General features: G+C 42.3%; 1 protein-coding gene across 1 annotated transcript in view; it reads right to left on the reverse strand.

Annotated features, from left to right (window-relative positions):
- Positions 1–24,955, reverse strand: part of glra3 (glycine receptor, alpha 3) — a 76,700-nt gene that overhangs the window by 45,860 nt on the left and 5,885 nt on the right. The window contains exons 2-3 of the mRNA XM_053622133.1: positions 4,192–4,319; positions 1,561–1,628 (exon numbers count right to left, since the gene is read on the reverse strand). Of these exons, the coding sequence (XP_053478108.1) occupies positions 1,561–1,628; positions 4,192–4,319 (196 nt within the window). The remainder of the gene's footprint in view (positions 1–1,560; positions 1,629–4,191; positions 4,320–24,955) is intronic.

Here is a 24,955-nt window from a genome sequence, read left to right on the forward strand (position 1 = left end):
TTTCTGTAAAGCTGCTTTGAGACAATGACCATTGTAAAAAGCGCTACACAAATAAAAAAGAATTGAATTGAGATATGACCACAATAGTCATATTAACAAATCACAGTGTATTACGGTGATTAGCATCTCTTCAGCATCCTGTGTCATTTAGTTCAAACTTGATTATGGTCTGGCTTCTCTGTTAATAACTTAACCTGACTCAGTTAATTCATCAGGTCAGAGGAGATGGAGTTCGGGGCAACACGACGACTCTCCAGGAGCAAAGTGTGAAGCACTGTGCTCTGGCTGTAAGGAAAAAATACACATGACACGAGCTGTGAGCGTCTTCTGCATTACAACAGGGCTGTAATTATCTCCTGTATAGCTGTAATTTGTTTTTGACGTTCCAGGGTTTTAAATGCGCAGCAAACGCCCAACATTAAACAATACGCTTAATCATTTAAAAGTCAGATAATTACTGTATGTAAGGAATAAAACACTTGGGGCATGCGGTTCTAGGAAAGTAATCAGCGATGGGGAGGTGTGATGAAGCAGGGATTTGCAAAAAACGACAGTTGTTAGTCATTAAAGAATGACGTAATACATTTGATCCGTTTATAGTTACGTCTCGTCTCGTCACGTTTATGAGAAACTGTAAAGTGTAAACTCCTCTGTCCTGTAAGACGTCGGAAAGCTTAAAGTGTCAGCTTTACATTCGCAAAAGGCTGCGTTATATCGCCAGCCGTTCTCGGTCAGTAGGTTTACACGGACAACGATAATCCGATATGAACCCGATTAAGACGATACTCTGATTAAGACACTAGCATGTAAACAGAGATTATGGATGACCTTAATCTGATTAAAGTCATACTCGGAGTAAACACAAATGGAATTAAGACGTGTGGAGTATTCCTGTTTTAGTCGCGTTATCGACGTGCGTTACAGACACGTACACACCTTAGTCACACTATTAACGTCGTGTGGGAGTTTTCACCGCATTGTGCGACAGGACACGTCCACACACGGCAGCTCTCAACCGTTTGACGGCAAACAAGAGAGCGCGGCTGCGTCCCAAACCGCGTACTTGCCTGCTATATAGTAGGAGAAATACATGTATCTCTATATACTATATAGACGGTAAGTACGCGGTTTGGGACGCAGCCCACGGCTTCAAGCAGTCGTCTATTTACATGTATAACATGACAAATAATTAACTGCACTTGAAGCTTTCGTAAAATTAAAAATAAAAACACCCAAAACTATATACGTTTCCATAACGAAGACCAACTATATGTCGATACGTGAAATTCCGGAGGGAACGTCGGACGGCGTGGCGCGGGGACGTAATGACGTGTGACGTTAATCCATCTACGTTCTATCACATGAAAGGAATATTCTAAAAGCGACTCATGTAAACACCTTAATCACAATATTATACGTCTTAATCAGAATAAGCTCAATCATTAGAATACTGCTGTCCGTGTAAACGTAGTCAGTGATTTCAATACAGTATTTCACTCTCGTATATATATGCTTGAATGAAACTGCACGACACTCTCTGAGAAAAGGCAGAATACGCACCATCGTCGTCTCAGCGATGGAGCCGAAACTGTTGATGAATATGTTACAGGACACGTTCACAGGTGGACCTAGAGAAAAAGTTTCGTTAGAAATCAATCCATTCATGTCTTAGGCCAGTTTGTGTAATTAGAAATGTGACAGATAATTGCTGCTGGAATCCACTTTCCTGGCGGCTGTTATGCTATTACACATGAACACACAACAAGAGAGTAAATTATAACGAGTTCTGTCATTCGCTGTCGTGTATGGTTATGAAACAAGTTCGGTTTACAACAAGATACTGTACTACAAGTCATTTTTAAGCAATACATATCTTTTTTGGATGGAGGGGACATACTCTGCGATATCCTTCTAATTAGGGATAGGAATAAACATGTACTACTTCATGAATGCAGCTCATCTAGATTAGATTAGCTTAGCATTATTAGATAATTGTAATGATTGCAGCTGACTTGGCTCCTTGCCAAGCATGTCTTGCACTAGCCTGTCTTACACAACCTTCATCACGTCATTTCTTTAGTATTCCACTGGATCAAACTATCCAAAACCCCAAAACTACACATTGATACTTCAAAACCAGATGTTCAAGCTTCTGTGTATGAATACACCCTATCAAATAGGTATTGAGTGATGGGTATGTGGCTCAGTGCTGGCTCACACTCCGGTGGAAGTCTACTATGCAAAACTTGGTGTTTAGGAGATGTGAAGGTAACATGAATAGAAGAAAATTCTTTATTTAAGGCAAACTGAGTAACCTGGAAGCACTTCACCTGAAGCCAATAAAAGCAGGGATATACAGTATGTGTGCCAGCCTCAGAAAATCCTTCACCTTGCAACCTTTCTACCTTTTCAACAGAAAACCACAGGTGAAAAAAAAATGATCTTCAACCTTATCTGTCTAGGCTAATATATCAGACCTGGTGTTTCAGAGACGTGGAGGTGACTGGTGAATAAACTGAAGAACCTGAAAGGACTTGTTCACAAGAAGCCAGTTAAACCAGGTTAACCAGATTGTATGTTAAGCCAGTTAAACCAGATTATATGTCTCAGAAAATCCTTCATATTATGAGATTATGAAGGTTTGTTGGCACTCTAATACACCAGGCCTGATATTTAGGACAATCTGAACTTGGAAATACGTTTTGACTGGAAGCCAATTAGACTAGGGACATATGTGGGCAGCTGTGGCTCAGGTGATAGAGTGCGTTGCCCATTAATCGTAGGGTTGGTGGTTGGATTCCCACTCCACATGCCTCCACATACCAAAGTGTCCTTGGGCAAGACACTGAACCCCAAAGTTGCTCCCATTGGTGGATGGGTGAATGGGAACCAGTGTAAAGTGCTTTGTAGAACTGCTAAGGTTAAAAAAGTGCTATATAAGTGCAGACCTTTTACCATGTGTGGGGGTCTCAGAGAATCCTTCACATAGTGAATTTTGACATTTTCTACTACAAATAGTTCTGAAAACTACAGGCTTTCCACTGAAACCCAAAATACACTTGCTATTGATGTATCTGACCCTTATCTACCCTTATGCTGGTTGGTTGTCATGCTAAGATACTAGGCCTGGTGTTTAGGAAATATGGCAGTAATTAAATATTACATGGATTGAAGACAAACTTGGAATTTCTCTTTCACTAGAAGCCAATAATGTGTGCGGCGGCCTTTTTCACCACTGCATTTGTTAACTAGCATGATCTTTGCGGTAATATAGCCTATGCAAAATTAAAGAATGTATGGAGACATATACACATAATTAACAACTCCTTACATTTATATAGCACTTTTCTAGACACTCTACATATAGTAGTACGTGGGGAGGGGATCTCCTCAACCACAACCAGTGTGTAGCATCCCCCTGGATGATGCGACGGCAGCCATAGTGCACCAGGACGCCCAAAACACACACCAGTTATTAATGGAGAGGAGGAGAGTGATGTAGCCAATTCAGGGATTGGAATTATTAGGGGGCCGTGATAGAGAAAGGCCAATGGGGGAATTTCACCAGGACACCCCCCTACTCTTTACAAGAAGTGTCCTGGGATTTTTAATGACCACAGAGAGTCAGGACCTCAGTTTAATGTCTCATCCGCAAGACGGTGTCGTTTTTACAGTACACTGTCCCCGTTTATATACTGGGGCATTAGGACCCACACAGACCACATGGTGAGCACCCCCTGCTGGCTTCACTAATACCACTTCCAGCAGCAACCTTAGTTTCCCCCATCCATGTACAGGCCAGGCTTAACCCTGCTTTGCTTCAGTGTGAAACCAGGCAAGAACTGCAGGGAGATATGGCTTTGGCACATCCTTATTGGTGAAATATTTATAGTTTCTTAAAGGGTGTCAAAGTCTGTTACAACCAGAAAGACCCGGTTTAGGCTAAAACCGGATTTGTCATATTTTTTCATTTGTCCAGAAGTAAGCTGCAGTGGCATCACTTTCAATGGATAGATGGGATAGAGAGTACCAATACTTTGTCTATTCCGTAACTGTACTCTTAAAAGTGTCATATATGGTAGGTGGAACTGATAAACTGTCGGTTTGGTGTATATGACAGGAAACCGTGAACGTGACTGAAACGATGAGGAAAAATATAAGACGCTTGTTCGAACAGGTTTTAAGCCGTACCTTTGAAGTTGGGTCTAATTCTGGCGTCGTAGCCCGAGGTCCTTCCCATGAGCTTGTCCAGAAAGTCTGACGGAGACATGGGTACGGCTCTCCCCCGAGGACTTTCAGGGTCCTTTGTGGCCACCAAACTGAGAGAGAGAGAGAGAGAGAGAGAGAGAGAGAGAGAGAGAGAGAGAGAGAGAGAGAGAGAGAGAGGGAGGGGAGATTTTAGAAAAATGGACTGCGACAGTCACTGAGGCTACAAATAGGAAGAGCTGCACTAATATCATCTGACATCATAATTCACATTCAGGTTTACTCAGAGAAGTGCAGGAGAGGCATCCCTCAAGGCACAGCACTTCTATTCACTCACAGAAAGATGAAGTATCTATAAAAGTCCATTTGCAGAATGATACACCGTCCCTTCAGACCGACATCCAAGAAATACATCTGTATATAACAATCCCACCACTCCTAAATTCCTAAAAAGGACTCATATGCAGATGTTCTCCTCATCAATAGTCGACTGTATTACTGTTGATCAAAATCTGGACTTGGCAGCACAGCGGTGTAGTGGGCAGTGTTGCTGCCTCATAGCTCCAGGGTCACTATTTTATTCATTTGACTAAATTACCCATTTTGTTTATAGGCTTTCCAACATTTTTCCATAATTTGATGACGGTCCATCGCTTTCAAAAGGTCTCGATGAGCAACTGCACTTTTTTTAACGATTAACATCCGACAGTATACCGAATACCGTTTAATGCGTCACCATTAATAATTCATTTCGTGGCTATAAATAACACCGTCAATTTGAACTGTTTTGTTTTGTGGAGGCGTTTACAGACTCGTGAGATTTTGAGCTTGACTGCGTATTTCTCCATCCGTTAAACCTTTAAACATTTTCACCGTCGGTGTTTTTTTTTTTTTTTTTTTTTTTTTTGTAGAAGCCACTTCACTAATCAGACCAGCGACGGTAAATAATCGATGAAATTATGAGCCGCCTTCAGATCAATAATTTAGATAAATACATGCGCACGTGATCGTATAGTCAACAACAGAGAAGCTCCACCGGTTCATATTTAGAAATGTAGAGTCATTGAACCTTCGATACATAGAACAGATCTATTACAGCATCCGTTTTTATCCATCCATCCATCCATCCATCCATCTTCTATACCACTTATCCTTTCTTCAGGGTCACGGGGAAACCTGGAGCATATCCCAGGGAGCATTGGGGACAAGGCGGGGTACACCCTGGACAGGGTGCCAATCCATCGCAGGGCACAATCACATACACACTCACACACCCATTCATACACTGCGGACACTTTGGACACGCCAATCAGCCTACCGTGCATGTCTTTGGACTGGGGGAGGAAACCGGAGCACCCGGAGGAAACCCCCGCAGCACGGGGAGAACATGCAAACTCCGCACACACAGGGCCATGGTGGGAATCGAATCCCCGACCCTGGAGGTGTGAGGCAAACGTGCTAACCGCTAAGACACCATGTGCCCTATCTGTATATATATATATATGTTTTTTTAGCTCAGTCCTATAATGTTTGCAAATGCATGGGGTTAAAGAATTTAGTTTGACGCTTAAGTTTCGTTTCCTCTCGTCCAAATCTCCAAATCTGACGTAAACTGGTCTTCTGTCACTTTTGATCTGACTGCTTCTTTATCCTGTGAAGCAAGACATACACAGACTTCTCGCAGATCTCACAGCTTTCTTGTATCTCCTACTACTTAATGCTAAACACAGGCATTAAAAGGTCAAGCAGGTCTGTATGCGTGGGTGTGCTTTCACTGTTACCGAAAAATATCTCGTATGTTCTTATCATTCAGTCTGCCTAAATGACTGTAATTTCCTCAGGGGTGTATTTTAGCTCATGATAACAAGCCTGCAAGCAAAGAGAGGCTCCGGTGACAGACAGGAGATAGATGAGCAAATGACGGCCGGGCTTTGTGCCAGCTCTTTCACAGCAACAGTGAATGACAGAGTCGATCCCGAGCTGTAATGACTGTTTATGCCTCTCTGATTGCGCCTCTGTCGTGCGCACAGTGTGTGTGTGTGTGTGTGTGTGTGTGTGAGGCCAGGACTGCCAGTCTTATTTATAATACTCTGGTGTGTGACAGCTGCTTGTAAATCTCCTCCATTCTTTCAAAAGGCGTTTTATATCGGACGTGTCGCTACAGCTCCAGACTAAATCCAAAACACGTCCTGCAAATCCAACAAAACGGACTTCGAATGGAATTAAATACAACCGTTTCACAAATATTAATCGAGTTCATCAATTTCTACATCCCCCAAGTGACATCAATCAGCCAAGACATGACCGCGGCTGAATATTAGCTTCTTTACTCATATAATGGAGCTACTAGAGTAATGTATCTTTAATGCGCCATCGGGATCACGGCACCAAGTGGCTCGAAATTCGGCAAAGACGAGTCAGGAGACAGGGTTGATCTTCAGATCGGAGTGATTGGAGTGTCTTTAGATCAGATTTTTCACTAACAGAAGTATAAATTCAGAAAGTCTACCCCAGGTTAGTCTACAAATTGGAGAGGCGTAGCTTGTGTAGCGATGAGAGAAGAAGAGATGTGGTTCGGACACATGAGGAAAAGAGGCATATGGCCGGTTGAGGACATGATGTGACGCGTAAAATGAAGTTAGAGAGTCAGAGATTAAACATGAAACTTAAAACGTTTGCAAAGGGACGCGGTACAGACGCGTAAATGCCGATATTCCCTTTAAAATACGTGCCTAAATAAATCATCTACATACTGGCTTCGAAGTACATTGTAAAGTTCCACAGTTTTATTTTGCAATAAAGACTTTTGCAACAGAGCAGCGATAGTATAAAAGTCCAAAGTAGAAATATGCTCCAAACAACACCATTCTGCCTATAAACATCGGGAGGCGGAGCCTAAGGGGGTGGTTCCGTGATTGAGGAGCCACTTTGTGTCTCACTGATATTGCAGTTACTAATCTGTATGTAAAGTAAAGATAAAAGACATTTTAAACACATGCATGGTCTTTTACTTTATAAAAAAATATATATATATATTTTTAAGTCAGCTTAGATGCTAGGTAACCACATTTTAAAATTAATTAATTAATTAATGTTTTCATTTATTTATTTTTTAACCAAGCTGTTTCTTTAATTGTGGCATGTTTTGTGCGCCTCTAACTGCCTTTTATTTCTTACACCGAGAGCCTTCACAGTGACTTTCTCTCCTACGCCTCACACAGGTTGGTTTAGACAACAAGCACCTCAATGCCTGAGACACACACACACACACACACACACACACGGTCCAAATCAGGCCAGTCACCATAGCAACCAGCAGCCAATGATGTGTCAGAGCAGTGGGTGAGGTGGTGACTGTTGATGGTCAAGTTGAAGCTGATTGAAAGGGACTGAGAACTCCGGGAGTGTGTGTGTGTGTGTGTGTGTGTGTGTGTGTGTGTGTGTGTGTAGGCGTCTGTGCACATATGAAACAGTCCCACTCATAAGAATTCCTAGATGTTGATGATATGAATACCAAAGTTACAGCTTTACCTCTCCCTGCTACAAAGCGCTGACACTGGAGACTCCTTCCATAAATGTTCAGCAAACATCTCCTTACCTAAAACGTCACCATATGAAAGAACATATGGTTAACATAAAACCGCGATGTGCGGCTGCGCTACTGTCAGAGCTGCTGTTCTAGAAAATCGACCGGCACCTCCGTACCGATGAGATTCGAGAATTCAACAATGCGGCGTTTTTACGAACCTCGGCTCTTTTCTGCTCACTTAAAAAGGCAGCTGTCCTTGAAAAGAAAGAAAAAAAAGCAGCTTTACAAACCTCACAGAACGCTCGATCAAATCGGGAGACCTTGATTTAATAACGATTTTAAAACATTCGGATGTTCTCTAAATCTAAAACTAAAACGCTGCTCCACCGTGTGAAGTGTTTATCTTAGGCATGAATAGTAATTAAAAATAAAAGACGTTCTCGGTGTACGCAGGCATCGTGAGGTTTCGACACGCTCTCACGTCTACAGTATGGGGGCGAGAGTGGTGATGGTTACGGATGAAAGCGCACCATGAAAGCTCATCCTCCCGACAGGATTTCCTGTCACACATCTATCCCATAATTCATGCTGCAACTCGTATTAATTGATTGTGTTTTCTGATCCCTGTGTATATGTGTGTGTGTGTGTGTGTGTGTGTGTGTGTTGTATCGATCTGCTCCCAAGCTACAATCCTTCTCTTTGCTTGAATCTCTGACGCACTCACATATACGAGTGTCTGCATGTGTCTAAATCAACACCAGGTCCTTTTAACACAATGGGTACGAGCCCTAGAGCAGAACCGCCGATCCCTGACCCCGGTGCTCGTCTAATCTCCTCCCTCCCAGTGCATCATGGTTAATGCAGCCTGGCAGCTAAGAAAGGCCATGACGGCACTTTCTAGATTAAAAACTGCAGTGTGTGGTGTAGTGTGTGTGTGTGTGTGTGTGTGTGTGTGTGTGGGTGTGTGTGTGTGTGTGTGTAGCACTGCACCCGTATCATGTAAGAACTGTAGAAAGCAGATTCGTCCAGTTTAACTAAATGCAGTAGAACAGCATCCAAAAGTTGACCAAGAACAACTGTTTGATTTCACTACTTCTGGGAGAAGAAGTCTAAATCAATATCTCAGCCTTTTTGGCATTTAAAAGTACACACACACACACACACACACATACACACACACACACACGGAATCAAATCCTTACTATACACTCAGCTGTGGACTCGATTTTGTTTTATCTGTGTGTATTTAACAGGCCGGTTTGATCAGTCAAAACACACATTCAAAGCTCACGACGGGAAAAAAAAACACATACGCACATACACACACACACACAGACACACACACACACACACACACACACACAAACACAAAAAAACAAATCCCCACAGCGGGTTCAGTTGTGAAACTCCATTTCTTTGTTATTTCAGAGTGCTGGACCAACACACACACACACACACACAGTCTTAGAAATCACACACACACACACACACACAAAGAAATCACATCGTCTCCCTAGTGGACACGGAGTCACTCCTGAAAACCACGAAGTTCAGCTTTGAAGCAGTGTCTGCATGCTAACACAGAGATTAGCAATTCAATCAGCGACACGTTTCCGGATTGTTTCCTTTCACAAACTAAACACAAAGAGAATAAATAAGAAGCCAAGACGAAGAAACACACCCTCCAGTGTGACTTCATTTTGATTGTATGTCACAAGATGTTGTTCTTTCAGCTGCTCCTGTGACGGTTCGCCACAGCAGATCACTGGTCTGCGTATTTTATGGCGCAGGTTTTATGCCGGATACCCTTCCTGATGCAACCCTCTCATTTTATACGGGCTTGGGACCAGCATTGAGTGCCACCCCCAGTGGCTGGTGTTCCATACCCGGGAATCAAACCCGAGCCATGGCGGTGAGAGCATGGGATCCTTAGCGGCTAGACCACCAGGGAGCCATCAAGTTCCACAAAATAACCCATAATGTTGAAGTGTATGTTGGGATGGTATTCACCCCATTACTGTGAAGCCTCTACATTAGTCCTGATGTAGCTTGTCACTACCAGAAGCCACATAATAAGTTGATGGAGTTGATCTGTGTGCAACAGTTGAAGGTCTTCCTTAAAGGCCCAACAATTTCAGCTTGGTCACAAGTTTCTGATCAGTAACCCAGTCAACCAGTGCCATAACCACTGAGCTACCACTGCACAGGCAAGAAAGTGTTGCTTGGACATGGTGTGGTTTGAAGTTTGTGTGATTTTATTATGACCTGGTTTGCAGACGGTATGGCTTAGAGATGGTGTGGTTTGGAGATGGTCTGGTTTGGATATGGTGTTGTTTGGAAATGGTGTGGCTTAGAGATAGTGTTGTTTGGAAACAGTTTTGTTTGGAGACAGTGCTTTTGGGAGATGGTGATGTTTGGAGACGGTGATGTTGTTTGGAAATGGTGTTGTTTGGAGATGTTTGGAAAAACTTTTGTTTGGAGACAGTGCTGTTGGGAGATGGTGATGTTTGGAGACGGTGATGTTGTTTGGAAACGGTGTTGTTTGGAGATGTTTGGAAAAACTTTTGTTTGGAGACAGTGCTGTTGGGAGATGGTGATGTTTGGAGACGGTGATGTTTGGAGACGGTGATGTTGTTTGGAAACGGTGTTGTTTGGAGATGTTGTTTAGAGACAGTGATGTTTGGAGACAGTGCTGTTTGGAGACAGTGATGTTTGGAGACGGTGATGTTTGGAGATGATGTTGTTTGGAAACGGTGATGTTTGGAGATGTTGTTTGGAGACAGTGATGTTTGGAGACAGTGATGTTTGGAGATGTTGTTTAGAGACAGTGATGTTTGGAGATGTTGTTTGGAGATGTTGTTTGGAGACAGTGATGTTTGGAGATGGTGATGTTTGGAGATGATGTTGTTTGGAAACGGTGTTGTTTGGAGATGTTGTTTGGAGACAGTGATGTTTGGAGACAGTGATGTTTGGAGATGTTGTTTAGAGACAGTGATGTTTGGAGATGTTGTTTGGAGATGTTGTTTGGAGACAGTGATGTTTGGAGACGGTGATGTTTGGAGATGATGTTGTTTGGAAACGGTGTTGTTTGGAGATGTTGTTTGGAGACAGTGATGTTTGGAGACGGTGATGTTTGGAGATGATGTTGTTTGGAAATGGTGTTGTTTGGAGACAGTGATGTTTGGAGACAGTGATGTTTGGAGATGTTGTTTGGAGATGTTGTTTGGAGACGGTGATGTTTGGAGACGGTGATGTTTGGAGATGATGTTGTTTGGAAACGGTGATGTTTGGAGATGTTGTTTGGAGACAGTGATGTTTGGAGCCGGTGATGTTTGGAGATGATGTTGTTTGGAAACGGTGTTGTTTGGAGATGTTGTTTGGAGACAGTGATGTTTGGAGATGGTGATGTTTGGAGATGATGTTGTTTGGAAATGGTGTTGTTTGGAGACAGTGATGTTTGGAGACAGTGATGTTTGGAGATGTTGTTTGGAGATGTTGTTTGGAGACAGTGATGTTTGGAGACAGTGCTGTTTGGAGACGGTGATGTTTGGAGACGGTGATGTTTGGAGATGATGTTGTTTGGAAACGGTGATGTTTGGAGATGTTGTTTGGAGATGTTGTTTGGAGACAGTGATGTTTGGAGACGGTGATGTTTGGAGATGATGTTGTTTGGAAACGGTGATGTTTGGAGATGTTGTTTGGAGACAGTGATGTTTGGAGACAGTGATGTTTGGAGACGGTGATGTTTGGAAACGGTGATGTTTGGAGATGTTGTTTGGAGATGTTGTTTGGAGACAGTGATGTTTGGAGACGGTGATGTTTGGAGATGATGTTGTTTGGAAACGGTGATGTTTGGAGATGTTGTTTGGAGACAGTGATGTTTGGAGACAGTGATGTTTGGAGATGTTGTTTGGAGACAGTGATGTTTGGAGACAGTGATGTTTGGAGATGTTGTTTGGAGATGTTGTTTGGAGATGTTGTTTGGAGACAGTGATGTTTGGAGATGTTGTTTGGAGATGTTGTTTGGAGACAGTGATGTTTGGAGATGTTGTTTGGAGATGTTGTTTGGAGATGTTGTTTGGAGACAGTGATGTTTGGAGATGTTGTTTGGAGACAGTGATGTTTGGAGATGTTGTTTGGAGACAGATGTTTGGAAACAGTTTTGTCTGGAGACAGTGTTGATTGAAGATGGTGTGGTTTGCAGATGGTGTAGTTCGGAGATGATTAGGTTTACAGATTCTGTGGTTAGAGGATGTTGTGGTTTTGCCTCCCACTGATGCCAGTGGGAGGCAAAGGGTTTCACTGTAATGTGACATGCATGTTGTGCTTGCATGAATTCAGTCCACTCAAACCCTTTATCTGCAGTACTGGCATCACGCGTGTCCATCGAATTACTGTACATGCTGCTGCTATGGCACTCAAATCAAATGCACATCCACCCGATCTCCTCCATTACACTAATGGACTGTGTGTGTCTCCCTCAATGGATTGATTGTGGACACTGTACAGGCATAGATAGCTTTGGACAGATCAAGGCGAGCAGGCCAGATAGGATTTCCGCACATCGGTATACTCCAGCACCTCAACAGATCTGCCTGTAATTTAATAACCGTGAAGTTTATCATCATGCTCTCTCTCTCTCTCTCTCTCTCTCTCTCTCTCTCTCTCTCTCTCTCTCACATACACACACACATACAATCGACACTTGAGTGGACAGAGGGACAAAAGCTGGCAAGTTAAACACCTCCAGCAACAAAATGCCTTTTGAGGTATCTGAACCCTACCACTATGACCCCCTAGATTCTGGCTCTGGTAGTTCCTCACACCTCAGCTACATCACTCCAGTTCATAGTTCGTCTCAAAGGTTTTCTTATTCTCATTTTTCTCCCTTATAAAAGACCAAACCATAAGTCCCTGAGACATGAAATTTGATCAAAATTAGTAAAGGGATTTCTAAACAATATGTCCACCACAGCCCAGTTAATCCTATGAAGGAAAAACCTTGATAATCCATCCATCTTCCATAACACTTATCCTACACAGGGTTGCGGGGGAGCCTGGAGCCTGGGGTACAAGGTGGCGGGCGGGGGGGGGTTCCCCTCTAGATGGGATGCCAACCCAACGCAGGGCAAAACTGCACACATTCACACACTATGGACAATTTGCAAATGCCAATCAGAAGACTGCACATGTCTTTGACTGAGGGAGGAAACCCCCAAAGCATGGGAGAACAGAGGGCGGAGGTGGGATTCGAACCCCCGTCCCTGTAGGTGCGAAAGCAAGTGTGCTAAAAACTAAGCCACTATGCGCCCACACACACACAACCCCCCTATTCCCCCACCGCCTGCAAAAACAAAAGAAAACGTGAAAGAGACGAATGAAACGTGAAAGGCAAATGCAGGACATGATTCAGAGGATGTCAGCAAACATTTGGGCAGTGGTCCTCCACAGGAACTCTAGCTCTTTCTCAAGAACCATAACTCTGAAACTTAAACGAATGAATGATCATAAATGTAAATAAACGTAAATGTAAATTTTGACTCGAGCAAGGAGCGCCAATGTCTATCAGCGATCACAATACTTCACCCAAACATACATTGCCAGTCAAAAGTTTTCGCCCCCTGTGCCTTTCTTATGTTTTATTACAGTTTAACTCACTATTATAGAAACTATTTAAATCGCTATTACAGCAACAGAGCAAACACAGTGCTTCAGAATAGAAAATTAAATAAGGAAAGCTTTTAAGGAAATCTTTGTGGAACTTATTCACTGCTCGCTCTCAGATCCTAATGCGACTCTAAATGAGTGTTTTATCAAAAGCAGAAGCACCTGGAGGTTAAAACCGTCAAGCCTATGCAATACAGAGGACTCAAACAACGCTAGTATTAAGTGCGAAACATAAATATGTGGTGTGTGTAATTAGAGTGATGAAGATTTGGGGTATTTTATTAGATAAGATTAGAGCTGGAGTTTTTATTTATTTATTTATTTATTTTTTAAATAAAGTAAAGTCATTTCTACCGTTTCTCAATTCACTAAACATTTAAGAATAAACATCTGTCCATCTTTCTAAAAGTGGCGTTGTACATGCTCTCAGGTACACCGCGATATTACGTATACATAGTACAATAGATATGGTGTGACGAAATGATTTTTTTTTTTTTTCCCCCCCTCTGCTTGCTAGGATTTTCTGGTTAGCGCTGATTAGCCTTCGCGGTGATTTTTTAAAACTTTTTTATTTTCTAATATTTGCATTAAAGTAATTACAGGAAAAACTAATCACAGAACAAAATGATACGTGTGCGCTGTAATAACGTGGCATTTTTGTATTACATTATCGTTGTTGCGATGCTAATGAATGGTAATTTGATTTCTCTGAGCTTGGCTGTGATTATTTAAACAAAAGCGAGCGAGGGAGAAACAGCCGTGGGTTTCGAGATGATTACATAATCACAGAACTGCAGAATGGACTGAGAGGCAGACACAAAGACCCGTTTTCACCAGACAAACCTCCGAATTAATTGTTTGTACTGTTTCATATCGTAGTGTGTTAGGCAGGGTGCTGTCCTATTGTTTGTTTATTTATTTATTTATTTATTTTATTTTTTTTACATTAAAAAAAACAAAAAAACCACAACAAAAAAATAACACTTTGCCGTAATGCACTGGTTAGCTGTACAACGTTTGGCTAAATCCTATTACTTCACGGACAGTCTGCAGACACAGCATGTGACTCTCAAACGCAAGTAGTGGATTTATTGAATAAAGAAAAGTCAGGAATAAAGTAAAGAGAATGTCAGAGTGCCCTTGACTGGTGTGTGTGTGTGTGTGTGTGCCGTATAAAGAGAAACACATTAGCCGCTCTGACTCACTTTCGTCACAGGCTACGATTCAAACTGCGATTTGTAAAATCTCATCAAGCGTTCACACAATAAGCAGCAGGGTTCCTGGGTTAATTACAGCGTTAATAAGAAATGAATGAAAATCATGATGTAGTTCATTCTGAAAACCTTATTGACTTTGTGTCAAAATGAAACACTGCTATTATAAAGTATTAATGTTACAACCGTTTCATGGACTTGTGTAAAATGTAAGGAATAAAACACTCCATATCGTGCTGTAACAGGAAAATAATCAACTACAGGGTGGTGTGATGAAGCCGAGCTGCTGTTACACCTTACAGGTCCATCCATCCATCTTCTATACCGCTTATCCTTTTCAGGGTCACGGGGAAACCTGGAGTCTATCCCAGGGAGCAAGGCGGGGTACACCCTGGACAGGGTGCCAATCCATCGCAGGGCACACAATCACACACACGTTCACACACCCGTTCATACACTACGGTCACTTTGGACACGCCAATCAGCCTACCATGCATGTCTTTGGACCGGGGGAGGAAACCGGAGTACCCGGAGGAAACCCCAGCAGCATGGGGAGAACATGCGAACTCCGCACACACAGGGCCACGGTGGGAATCGAACCCCTGACCCTGGAGGTGTGATTACTGTATTATTAACATTCTGTACCAGCACGTCCCGGAGTGTTTTATTCCTCTGATACCGATGCAATTTACCAGCGATTATTAAAGAGTGACATATTGTACTTTTTATCCACTTTTAGTTACATTTGACGTTGAACATCCATGAAACCTATAAATGTGCACGTCTTGGCCACAATCATGACCTCAGAGAGGATTAAGAGACATTCAGTTTCACACACTGCTGTGTGCAGGGTGTACGGAATAAAATAAAAAGGCATCTTCAAGGTCCAGGGTTTGATCCGGAGCTTGAGATAAACTTTAGTCTAGTACGTACGTTTTAGGTGAAATTAATGAAGATCGTTGCGTTGTGGCTTCACAATAATAATAATAATAATAATAACAATAATAATAATAATAATAATAATAATAATAATTCACCACAACATAGTGTGAATAACTGGAATTGATTCAGTAATCGGTGCTGTCGATGGCTGTTATAAAAAAATATTCTAATGAATAATTTAAAAAAAAGACGTTCTCAATAGAAGCTTTTTTAAAAAAAAAAAAATGAACACTTCAGCACGTTGTTATACTGGAAGAAGCAAAGATTTGTTTGTTTTTCTTTTCTTTTTAAACAACTTAACAGGCCTTGAATTGCTTGGAGCAAGATTCTAAATGTACAGAAGACTTTGTGTAGAAGTGCCACGCCTATCCATTCAGGAACACACCAGATTGCGACAGAGGAGCGTGATGTATGAGCCGAACCCGGCGCTCTCGGGGTCGAGTTGTTGTCGTTTGTAGGTGAGGTTGGAGGAAAAGAATCAGAAAATAAGTTAGCAGTTGACGTAAACGGTATTTATGGTGATTTACGGCTTTGATTTACGGCTTAAAGAAACAATTTATCGAGAAAATACAAATAATGTAATAAAGAATGGAAACTTGTAGAGGGAGAGAGAGAGAGAGAGAGAGAGAGAGAGAGAGAGAGAGAGAGACAGGAAAAGAGAGGAGTGACAGATCAATCAGCCAATCAGTACAGTGCATGTCTTTGGACTGGGGGAGGAAACCGGAGTACCCGGAGGAAATCCCCAAATGGGGGGAACATGCAAGGAGAACAGAAGTGAGAGAGAGAGAGAGAAGAGAGAGAGAGAGAGACAGAAAGAGAGACTGACAATAAAATAGAGACCACCCTGCTGTTTATTTTCCTGTAACAGCACAACAGAGTGATTTATTGTGAAATGAACTGAAGTGTAGAGGAATGAGAAGAGAAGAGAGGAGAAGAGAAGAGAGGAGAGGAGAAGAGAGGAGAGGAGAAGAGAAGAGAGGAGAAGAGAGGAGAGGAGAAGAGAGGAGAGGAGAGGAGAAGAGAAGAGAAGAGAGAAGAAGAGAGGAGAGGAGAAGAGAAGAGAAGAGAGGAGAAGAGAGGAGAGGAGAAGAGAAGAGAGGAGAGGAGAAGAGAGGAGAAGAGAAGAGAAGAGAGGAGAAGAGAGGAGAGGAGAAGAGAGGAGAAGAGAAGAGAGAAGAAGAGAGGAGAAGAGAGGAGAAGAGAAGAGAGAAGAAGAGAGGAGAGGAGAGGAGAAGAGAGGAGAAGAGAGGAGAGGAGAAGAGAAGAGAAGAGAGAAGAAGAAAAGAGAGGAGAGGAGAAGAGAAGAGAAGAGAAGAGAGGAGAAGAGAGGAGAAGAGAGGAGAGGAGAGGAGAAGAGAGGAGAAGAGAGGAAAAGAGAAGAGAGGAGAAGAGAAGAGAGGAGAAGAGAAGAAAGAGAAGAGAGGAGAAGAAAAGAGAGGAGAAGAAAAGAGAGGAGAGGAGAAGAAAAGAGAGGAGAAGAAAAGAGAAGAGAGGAGAGGAGAAGAGAGGAGAAGAGAGGAGAGGAGAAGAGAGGAGAAGAGAGGAGAAGAGAGGAGAAGAGAAGAGAGGAGAGGAGAAGAGAGGAGAGGAGAAGAGAGGAGAAGAGAGGAGAAGAGAAGAGAGGAGAGGAGAAGAGAAGAGAGGAGAAGAGAAGAGAGGAGAGGAGAAGAGAGGAGAGGAGAAGAGAGGAGAAGAGAGGAGAAGAGAGGAGAAGAGAAGAGAGGAGAAGAGAAGAGAGGAGAGGAGAAGAGAGGAGAGGAGAAGAGAGGAGAAGAGAGGAGAAGAGAGGAGAAGAGAAGAGAGGAGAGGAGAAGAGAGGAGAAGAGAAGAGAGGAGAGGAGAAGAGAGGAGAAGAGAGGAGAAGAGAAGAGAGGAGAAGAGAGGAGAAGAGAAGAGAGGAGAGGAGAAGAGAGGAGAGGAGAAGAGAGGAGAAGAGAGGAGAAGAGAAGAGAGGAGAAGAGAGGAGAAGAGAAGAGAGGAGAGGAGAAGAGAGGAGAGGAGAAGAGAGGAGAAGAGAGGAGAAGAGAAGAGAGCGGCTCGCGGCTTCATCACTCATCAGTTTTACTGCGTCATGTTTAAACAGGGTTGTGCTGAACACACTGGGGGAAATTTCACTCATTTCTCACACTGAGAGACTGACAGGGATTGTAATTATACACTGTGTGTGCGCGTGCGCGCGCGTGTGCGTGCGTGTGTGTGTGTGTGTGTGTGCATGAGTGTGTGTGTGTGTGTGTGTGTGTGTGCGTGCGTGAGTGCGTGCGTGCGTGTGTGTGTGCGTGCGTGCGTGTGTGTGCGTGCATGTGTATGTTGTGTATGTGTGTGTGGTAGGGAGGAAATAAAGAGGAAACAGAATCAGCAGACTGTTATTATTTTGACATCCGCCATCTTAAATGAATTTATTTCCTCTATGTGGTGAGTCAGGGCGCAGTGAAAGCATGAACAAGACAGAAAGTGTGTGTGTGTGTGTGTGTGTGTGTGTGTGTGTGTGTGTTGTGTCGGACCCCTACTGCCAAGTCATATAACCCAAACAGTGTGTGACAGATTAACACTCTGACAGTGTAGGTCACACACTCACTGTGTCATCACACACGCAGCTGAATCACAGGCTTCATCATCACGATCACTCCGTGTGGCTTTCAACAGCGAGTTTCAGGAAAATCATCAACGGCAGGGGGCGGAGCTACTGACACCCTCCCTATAACAGCATGTAACGAAGTCCTTTATTCGTCTCATACCACAGCGATCTGCTAACGATTAGCATTAGCACGACGTCCTGCCGTTTCAGTTTCCCTGTATTATTTGCTCATACAAATCTATATTTGGAAAAGGTTGCATCATATTTTCACGTTTGTTGTCTTTACTTCTGTTGCTCCTCTGAATCTGAGTCACTCGATGTTGTTGAGGAGGAAGCTCAGGAGATGGAAGGAGGAAATCTGTCTATTTTTACTGCTGACCTCTAGTGCAGCGTTGCCAGGAGAGCGGAAGAGACCAAAATAACACGTGCACTCTTCTTTTAAACGTGGCACGGTTGAACGTGACTCCGGTAACGTTTTGAAAAAATGCCGCACAAATATAGTCTCCAAATATAGTAATATTCATTTGTAAAATCATTTATTTATTTATTTATTTACGTTTTTGGATATTAAAGGGCATCATACATTTTATCCATTTCTACTTGCGTTTAATGTTTCTGACCTTGGTCCTGGAGACTCCTGCACATTTTAGTGTCGTTTATACATAAACCTGGTTAATTAAACAACAACAACAACAACAACAACAACAACAACAACAGCTTGTCATGTTACTGGGAAATTCCGAAGCGTAAACGAAGCGAGAGCTTTGTGTTATAAAGTGCTGACACTGGAGACTCCTTCCAGAAGTCGGAGTGTTACAGCAGCAATTATACACGGATTTGTTTTTATCTCCTTACGCAAAGCTTCAGCTATAAAGGTCCCAGTATATGTTCCTGCAGTTAACTGAAAGAAAAGGAGTCAATGCCTTCTGACCAATCAGAGTCCAGACTTTAACAGCACAGTATATACAGTGCCCTGAACTAATATTGGCACCCTTGGTAAACATGAGCAAAGAAAGCTGTGAAAAATGGTCGTGGGTTTATCAAAAAAATACGCCTTTGTTAAATATAGGTCACCCCTATGAATATATATTAGAAAAATATTTTTGAAGCATATTCCCATTGATATTTTACATTTTTTTAGTACACCTGGGTGACTAGGAACAGGAAATTGTTCAACCATGACTTCCTGTTTCACAGGGGTATAAATATGTGGTAACACACACGCCAAATTCCCTTTGTCATTCATAACGATGGGTAAGAGCGAGGAATATAGCTGTGATGTGCGGGAAAAGGTTGTTGAGCTTCACACAATGGGGCGTGTCTATAAGAAAATAGCACAAGCATTGAAAATGCACATTTCCACCATCAGGGCAATAATTAAGAATTCCCAGTCGACTGGAAATGTTATGAATCGACCTGGAATTGGACGTGTGTCTATATCGTCTCAACACACTGTGAAGAGGACGGTTCGAGTGGATAAAACATCTCCAAGGATCACAGCTGGAGAACTGCAGAAGTTAGTTGTGTCTTGGGGTCAGAAAGTCTCCAAAACTACAATCTGAAGTCACCGACATCACCACAAGCTGTTTGGAAGAGTTTCAGGAAAAAGCCTCTACTCACATCCAAAAACAAACTCGAGCGTCTTCAGTGTGCCGACACTACTGGAACTTCAAATGGGATCGGGTTCTACGGTCAGATGAAACCAAAATAGAGCTTTTTGGCAATAAACACCAGAGGTGGATTTGGAGCACACAGAGAGGTAGCCGTATGGAAAAGTCCCTCATGCCCACGGTTAAATATGGAGGTGGATCTTTAATGTTTTGGGCTGTTTTTCTGCCAGAGGACCTGGACATTTTGTTAGGATACATGGCATCATGGACTCTATCAAATATCAACAGATATTAAATGAAAACCTGACTGCCTCTGACAGAAAGCTTCAAATGGGCCGTGGTTGGATCTTCCAGCAGGACAATGATCCAAAACATCATCAACATCAACACAAAAATGATTTCTGACCACAAACTCAAGATCCTGCCATGACCATCCCAGTCCCCTGACCTGAACCCCATAGAAAACCTGTGGGGTGAACTGAAGAGGAGAGTCCACCAGCGTGGACCTCGAAATGTGAAGGATCTGGAGAGATTCTGTATGGAGGAACGCTCTCAGATCCCTCACCATGTATTCTCCAACCTCATCAGGCGTTATAGGAGAACACTCAGAGCTGTTATCTTGACAAAGGGAGCTAGCACAAAGTATTGACTAAAAGTCTGCCAATAATTGTTGCACACCTATATTTACAAAGATATTTTTATTTGATAATCCTGTGTTTTGTTTGCAATTATTTCATATCCATGAGAACAAAGTATTTTTTTGATTTTTTTTTTTAAACAAAAGATCAAAAGTTTCAACAATAAAGACAGTTTTTCACAGCTTTCTTTGCTCATATTATACCGAGGGTGCCAATATTAATGGAGGGCACAGTGTATATATAATATATATATTAATGTACATTTGGTAAATGTTAATCAATGGATAAAATAATGAAATTCTGAGTGAAGGTGAAGAACAGAAGCTCTGAGATTCAGGAAAAACACATTCGAATCCAGCTTAGTGCAGATTCTCCTAATGCCATGGTTTAGTGTGTGTGTGTGTGTGTGTGTGTGTGTGTGTGTGTGTGTGTGTGTGTGTGTGTGTGTGTAGTCACAGGAGCCAACACACTCAGACACGTTCCCACAGCCTGAGTGACGGCTGTCATCCACCTCAGCCTCCACTCCTGCAGAGCACTATCAACCCCATGTGTGTGTGTGTGTGTGTATGAATGTATGTGTGTGTGTGTGTGTGTGTGTGTGTCCCGGGAGCTGTTTGAGCTGGCTGTTTGTGGTGTGTGTGTGTGTGTGTGTGTGTGTGCATGTGCTTACATGTAGCGTTACGAAGCCTGGCATTTGCAAGTCACGTGTTAGTACCTCTTTGAATTTTACCGCTAATACCACAAATTCGGTGAATTTCAGATCGCAGATTTTAAACTAGCTGCTTAAATATTTACTGAGATCTAAACGGTAAATATCGTCACGAAGCAGCTTTACAGAAATCCGCATGCAGCTTTAGATCCCTAAATAGATGTTGCAAGGAGTTCCTGAAGGGCGTAAAGGTCAAAGCGTCATCGCATGCACTCGGTGAAATTTAAAAGGGCGGTACATTCGCGTCGCTGTATTAACATACGACAGTTCTTATGCTGTTTCTCTCTGCAGTAAAAACTCAGAAAGACGCCTGCGAGTCAGCGTAGCCAGAGCGCTGTAGGTACTCACAGCCGTGCAGATATCCGGTATTACCGCGTGACTGCGAGTGCTATATAGCTTTTATACAACAGTTCGATAAACAAGAAACGAATATCGAGTGAGTGACATGTCGGACACAATATGGTCAAATGTTCAAGTTATTTCTGCCACGCTCACTTTATAGCACGTAGGCTAGCTAGCATTCGTTTGTACCTCCCTGTTAAAGGTGTTTCTGATGAAACTGGCGTCTGTTCTTCCAATTTCACAATCTCAATATGAACACTCCTGGAACGCGATGAGATTAGTGTACCGGAACTAACGGTGGTATAAAGCGTTTTCTCTCACACAGTAAAGACGGTCAAAATAACTCGTCGTCTAAAAATCCTGTCCAGCTACACATGATTTTATGGAGACGCCAGTGATCTTGATGCTTTCTGCTCTCCGGACCTGCCTGATCCATCCTGATGCTCTACTTCAGGATGGAGCTCTCATCAACTGGAGGCTACATTCTGACACTGAGGACGAGCCCAAGCGGTGCTGCCTGGAGATCGCTGAGGACGGTGCTGCTTGAAGCGCCATGGAAATGGTTTTGGATTTCAATTCCACATGGACGTTCTCGCTGTGGTTGCTGGGATTACGGTTGCTGCGATGTCCTTGGGACTGCGATTACCACGTACAGTTTTACACTCAGGTCTCCTTTAGTGAACAGTGGACGAGTTCAACAAACAGACTTCATATAAACACCATAATGAACTTTCTTTTACTCACACTATCTGTCGTTCCCCAAATGAGGACGGGTTCCCTTCTGAGTCCGGTTCCTCTCAAGGTTCTTCCTCGTATCATCTCAGGGAGTTTTTCCTCACCACCGTCTCCACCGTCTCGCTCAATAGAGATAAATCCACACGCTTAAAATCTCCATCCTGTGTTTATATATTTCTGTAAAGCTGCTTTAAGACACAAAATTGAATTGAATTGATAATCCTTATCACTTAGATGAATCCTGGATTCTGATTTCGAATAATTAAGTAAATTATTGTTTCTATAGTAACAGTCCTTTTACTTGGCAGGTATGGAAGATACTCCACATAATCTAAACCTAATAATATGAAGGGGGTAAATGTGTAATCATTGATGTGATGAAGTTTTCTGTAAGAAGATGTTTATGTGACATTTCTAGAAAGGAGTCTCCAGTGTCAGGGCTTTGGAACAGTCAGAAGTAAAGCTGTAACTTTACATTTTATAACAGGAAAGACGAAGGATCTGCTAAAGAAGCTGAGCTGGTCCAAGTTTAGAGTCGCTGAACTGCAGACAGTTTAATCAGATGTTTATTGGCTCTGCTATAGCATTTTCTTATTTCAGTTCGGTCCGCTGAAATACTTTGCAAGGTGAAGGATTTAGTTTGCAGGCCTCAAAGGCCACGCAAATATGAAGAAACTACTCAAGTAAGTGCACCCCTTTGTGGAGAATCTTCAGGCTGATGGACTGGAGCTAAACACCTCTTGTTTTCATTAGGCTTCTTCTTCTTCTTCATCTTCTTCTTCGTCTTCTTCATCTTCTTCATCATCTTCTTCTTCTTCTTCTCCTTCTTCATCTTCTTCTTCTTCTTCATCGTCTTCTTCTTCTTCGTCTTCTTCTCCTTCTTCATCTTGTTCTTCTTCTTCATCTTCTTCTTCATCTTCTTCATCTTATTCTTTATCTTCTTCTTCATCTTCATCTTCTTCTTCGTCTTCTTCTTCGTCTTCTTCTTCATCTTCTTCTTCGTCTTCTTCTTCGTCTTTTTCATCATCTTCTTCTTCTTCTTCTCCTTCTTCATCTTGTTCTTCTTCTTCATCGTCTTCTTCTTCTTCGTCTTCTTCTCCTTCTTCATCTTGTTCTTCTTCTTCATCTTCTTCTTCATCTTCTTCATCTTATTCTTTATCTTCTTCATCTTCATCTTCTTCTTCGTCTTCTTCTTCGTCTTCTTCTTCATCTTCTTCTTCGTCTTCTTCTTCGTCTTTTTCATCATCTTCTTCTTCTTCTTCATCTTGTTGTTCTTCTTAATCTTCTTCTTCTTCTTCGTCTTCTTCTCCTTCTTCATCTTGTTCTTCTTCTTCGTCATCTTCTTCTTCTTCATCTTCATCTTTGTCTTCTTCTTCATTTTCTTCGTCTTCATGTTCTTCTTCTTCATCATCATCATCTTATTCTTTGTGTCCTTCTTCATCTTCTTCTTCATCTTCTTCTTCATCTTCTTCTTCTTCATCTTCTTCTTCATCTTCTTCTTCGTCTTCATCTTCATCTTGTTGTTCTTCTTCTTCATCATCTTCTTCTTCTCCTTCTTCATCTTCTTCTTCTTCTTCGTCATCTTCTTCCTTTCATCTTCTTCTTTGTCCTCTTCATTTTCTTCTTCTTCATCTTCTTCTTCTTCATCATCTTCTTCATCTTATTCTTTGTCTTCTTCTTCTTCGTCTTCTTCTTCATCTTCATCTTCTTCTTCGTCTTCTTCTTCGTCTTCTTCTTTGTCCTCTTCTTCGCCTTCTTTATGGTCAGCTTCTTCTTCGTCTTCTTCTTCGTCTTCTTCTTTGTCCTCTTCTTCGCCTTCTTCATCGTCTTCTTCTTCATCAGCTTCTTCTTCTTCGTCTTCTTCTTCTTTGTTTTCTTCTTCATCTTCTTCAATAAATTGATAGTGCAAACGTCATCTGTAGGTAGCTTAATCAGCCTGATGGTAGCATAACATTTTACATTTTGGCCCATATCTCTTGAGCCATGAGCTCTTTCACAATTATTAGTCAGATTCTTGAATCTGAATCAAAGTGAAATTTGATACTTTTGCTTCGTTTGCTGTTTGCTTTGGTTTGCTTCCTGGTTGCATGTAAGGACAGCTGAGGAGCATGTAGAGCTGAAAGTGTCCCCGAAAATGATCCATTCATTGACAAGTGTGCGAGGACATCATAAAATAACCAGAGCACGGAGAACGCAGAGCCGGCACTAAAGAAATGATTCGATAATTAAATAAGTAACTAGTTTAAAACATTTTGTGCATCAGATCCAATGTCGTTTTGTTCATCCAAATCTCATGGCATTTCTGCAGCTCTAAAACTCTGTGCTTTGGCTCAGTTCTACAAAAAAAAACAAAAAAACAACCATAATAACAAAAATAACCGCAATCCATAAACAGAGAGCATGTTTGATTCACTTCCAGCAGGTGAGTTGATTCGGAGTCGAATCACTTCCTTGAAAGAGTTCGCTCGGAAGTGGAGCGAGACCAGATCGCTTAGATGTGATTGGGATCCGAGTGCGATCGTCAGGTTCTCACCTGCCTAAAGAACCTCAGCGAGGTGGAGATCACACCAGCGTTCTGTTCAAACTGTCTATATATATCAGCAATTGTAGTTTCTAGTCACACCATCACCTCCATCTCATTAAACTCATGAATCAGTCGCGATCCTCGCTCAAGCAACAGGTCGGATCTTTCCTTCGCTCTTTTATGAGAAGGAAGTTTAACGATTTCACTCCGGATGAAACAGCAGACAGACTCGCGGAAAGCACCGAGGCGAAACGAGGAGCTGTA

This window comes from Ictalurus furcatus, chromosome 3 (assembly GCF_023375685.1).
Source record: "Ictalurus furcatus strain D&B chromosome 3, Billie_1.0, whole genome shotgun sequence".
Lineage (NCBI taxonomy): Eukaryota > Metazoa > Chordata > Actinopteri > Siluriformes > Ictaluridae > Ictalurus > Ictalurus furcatus.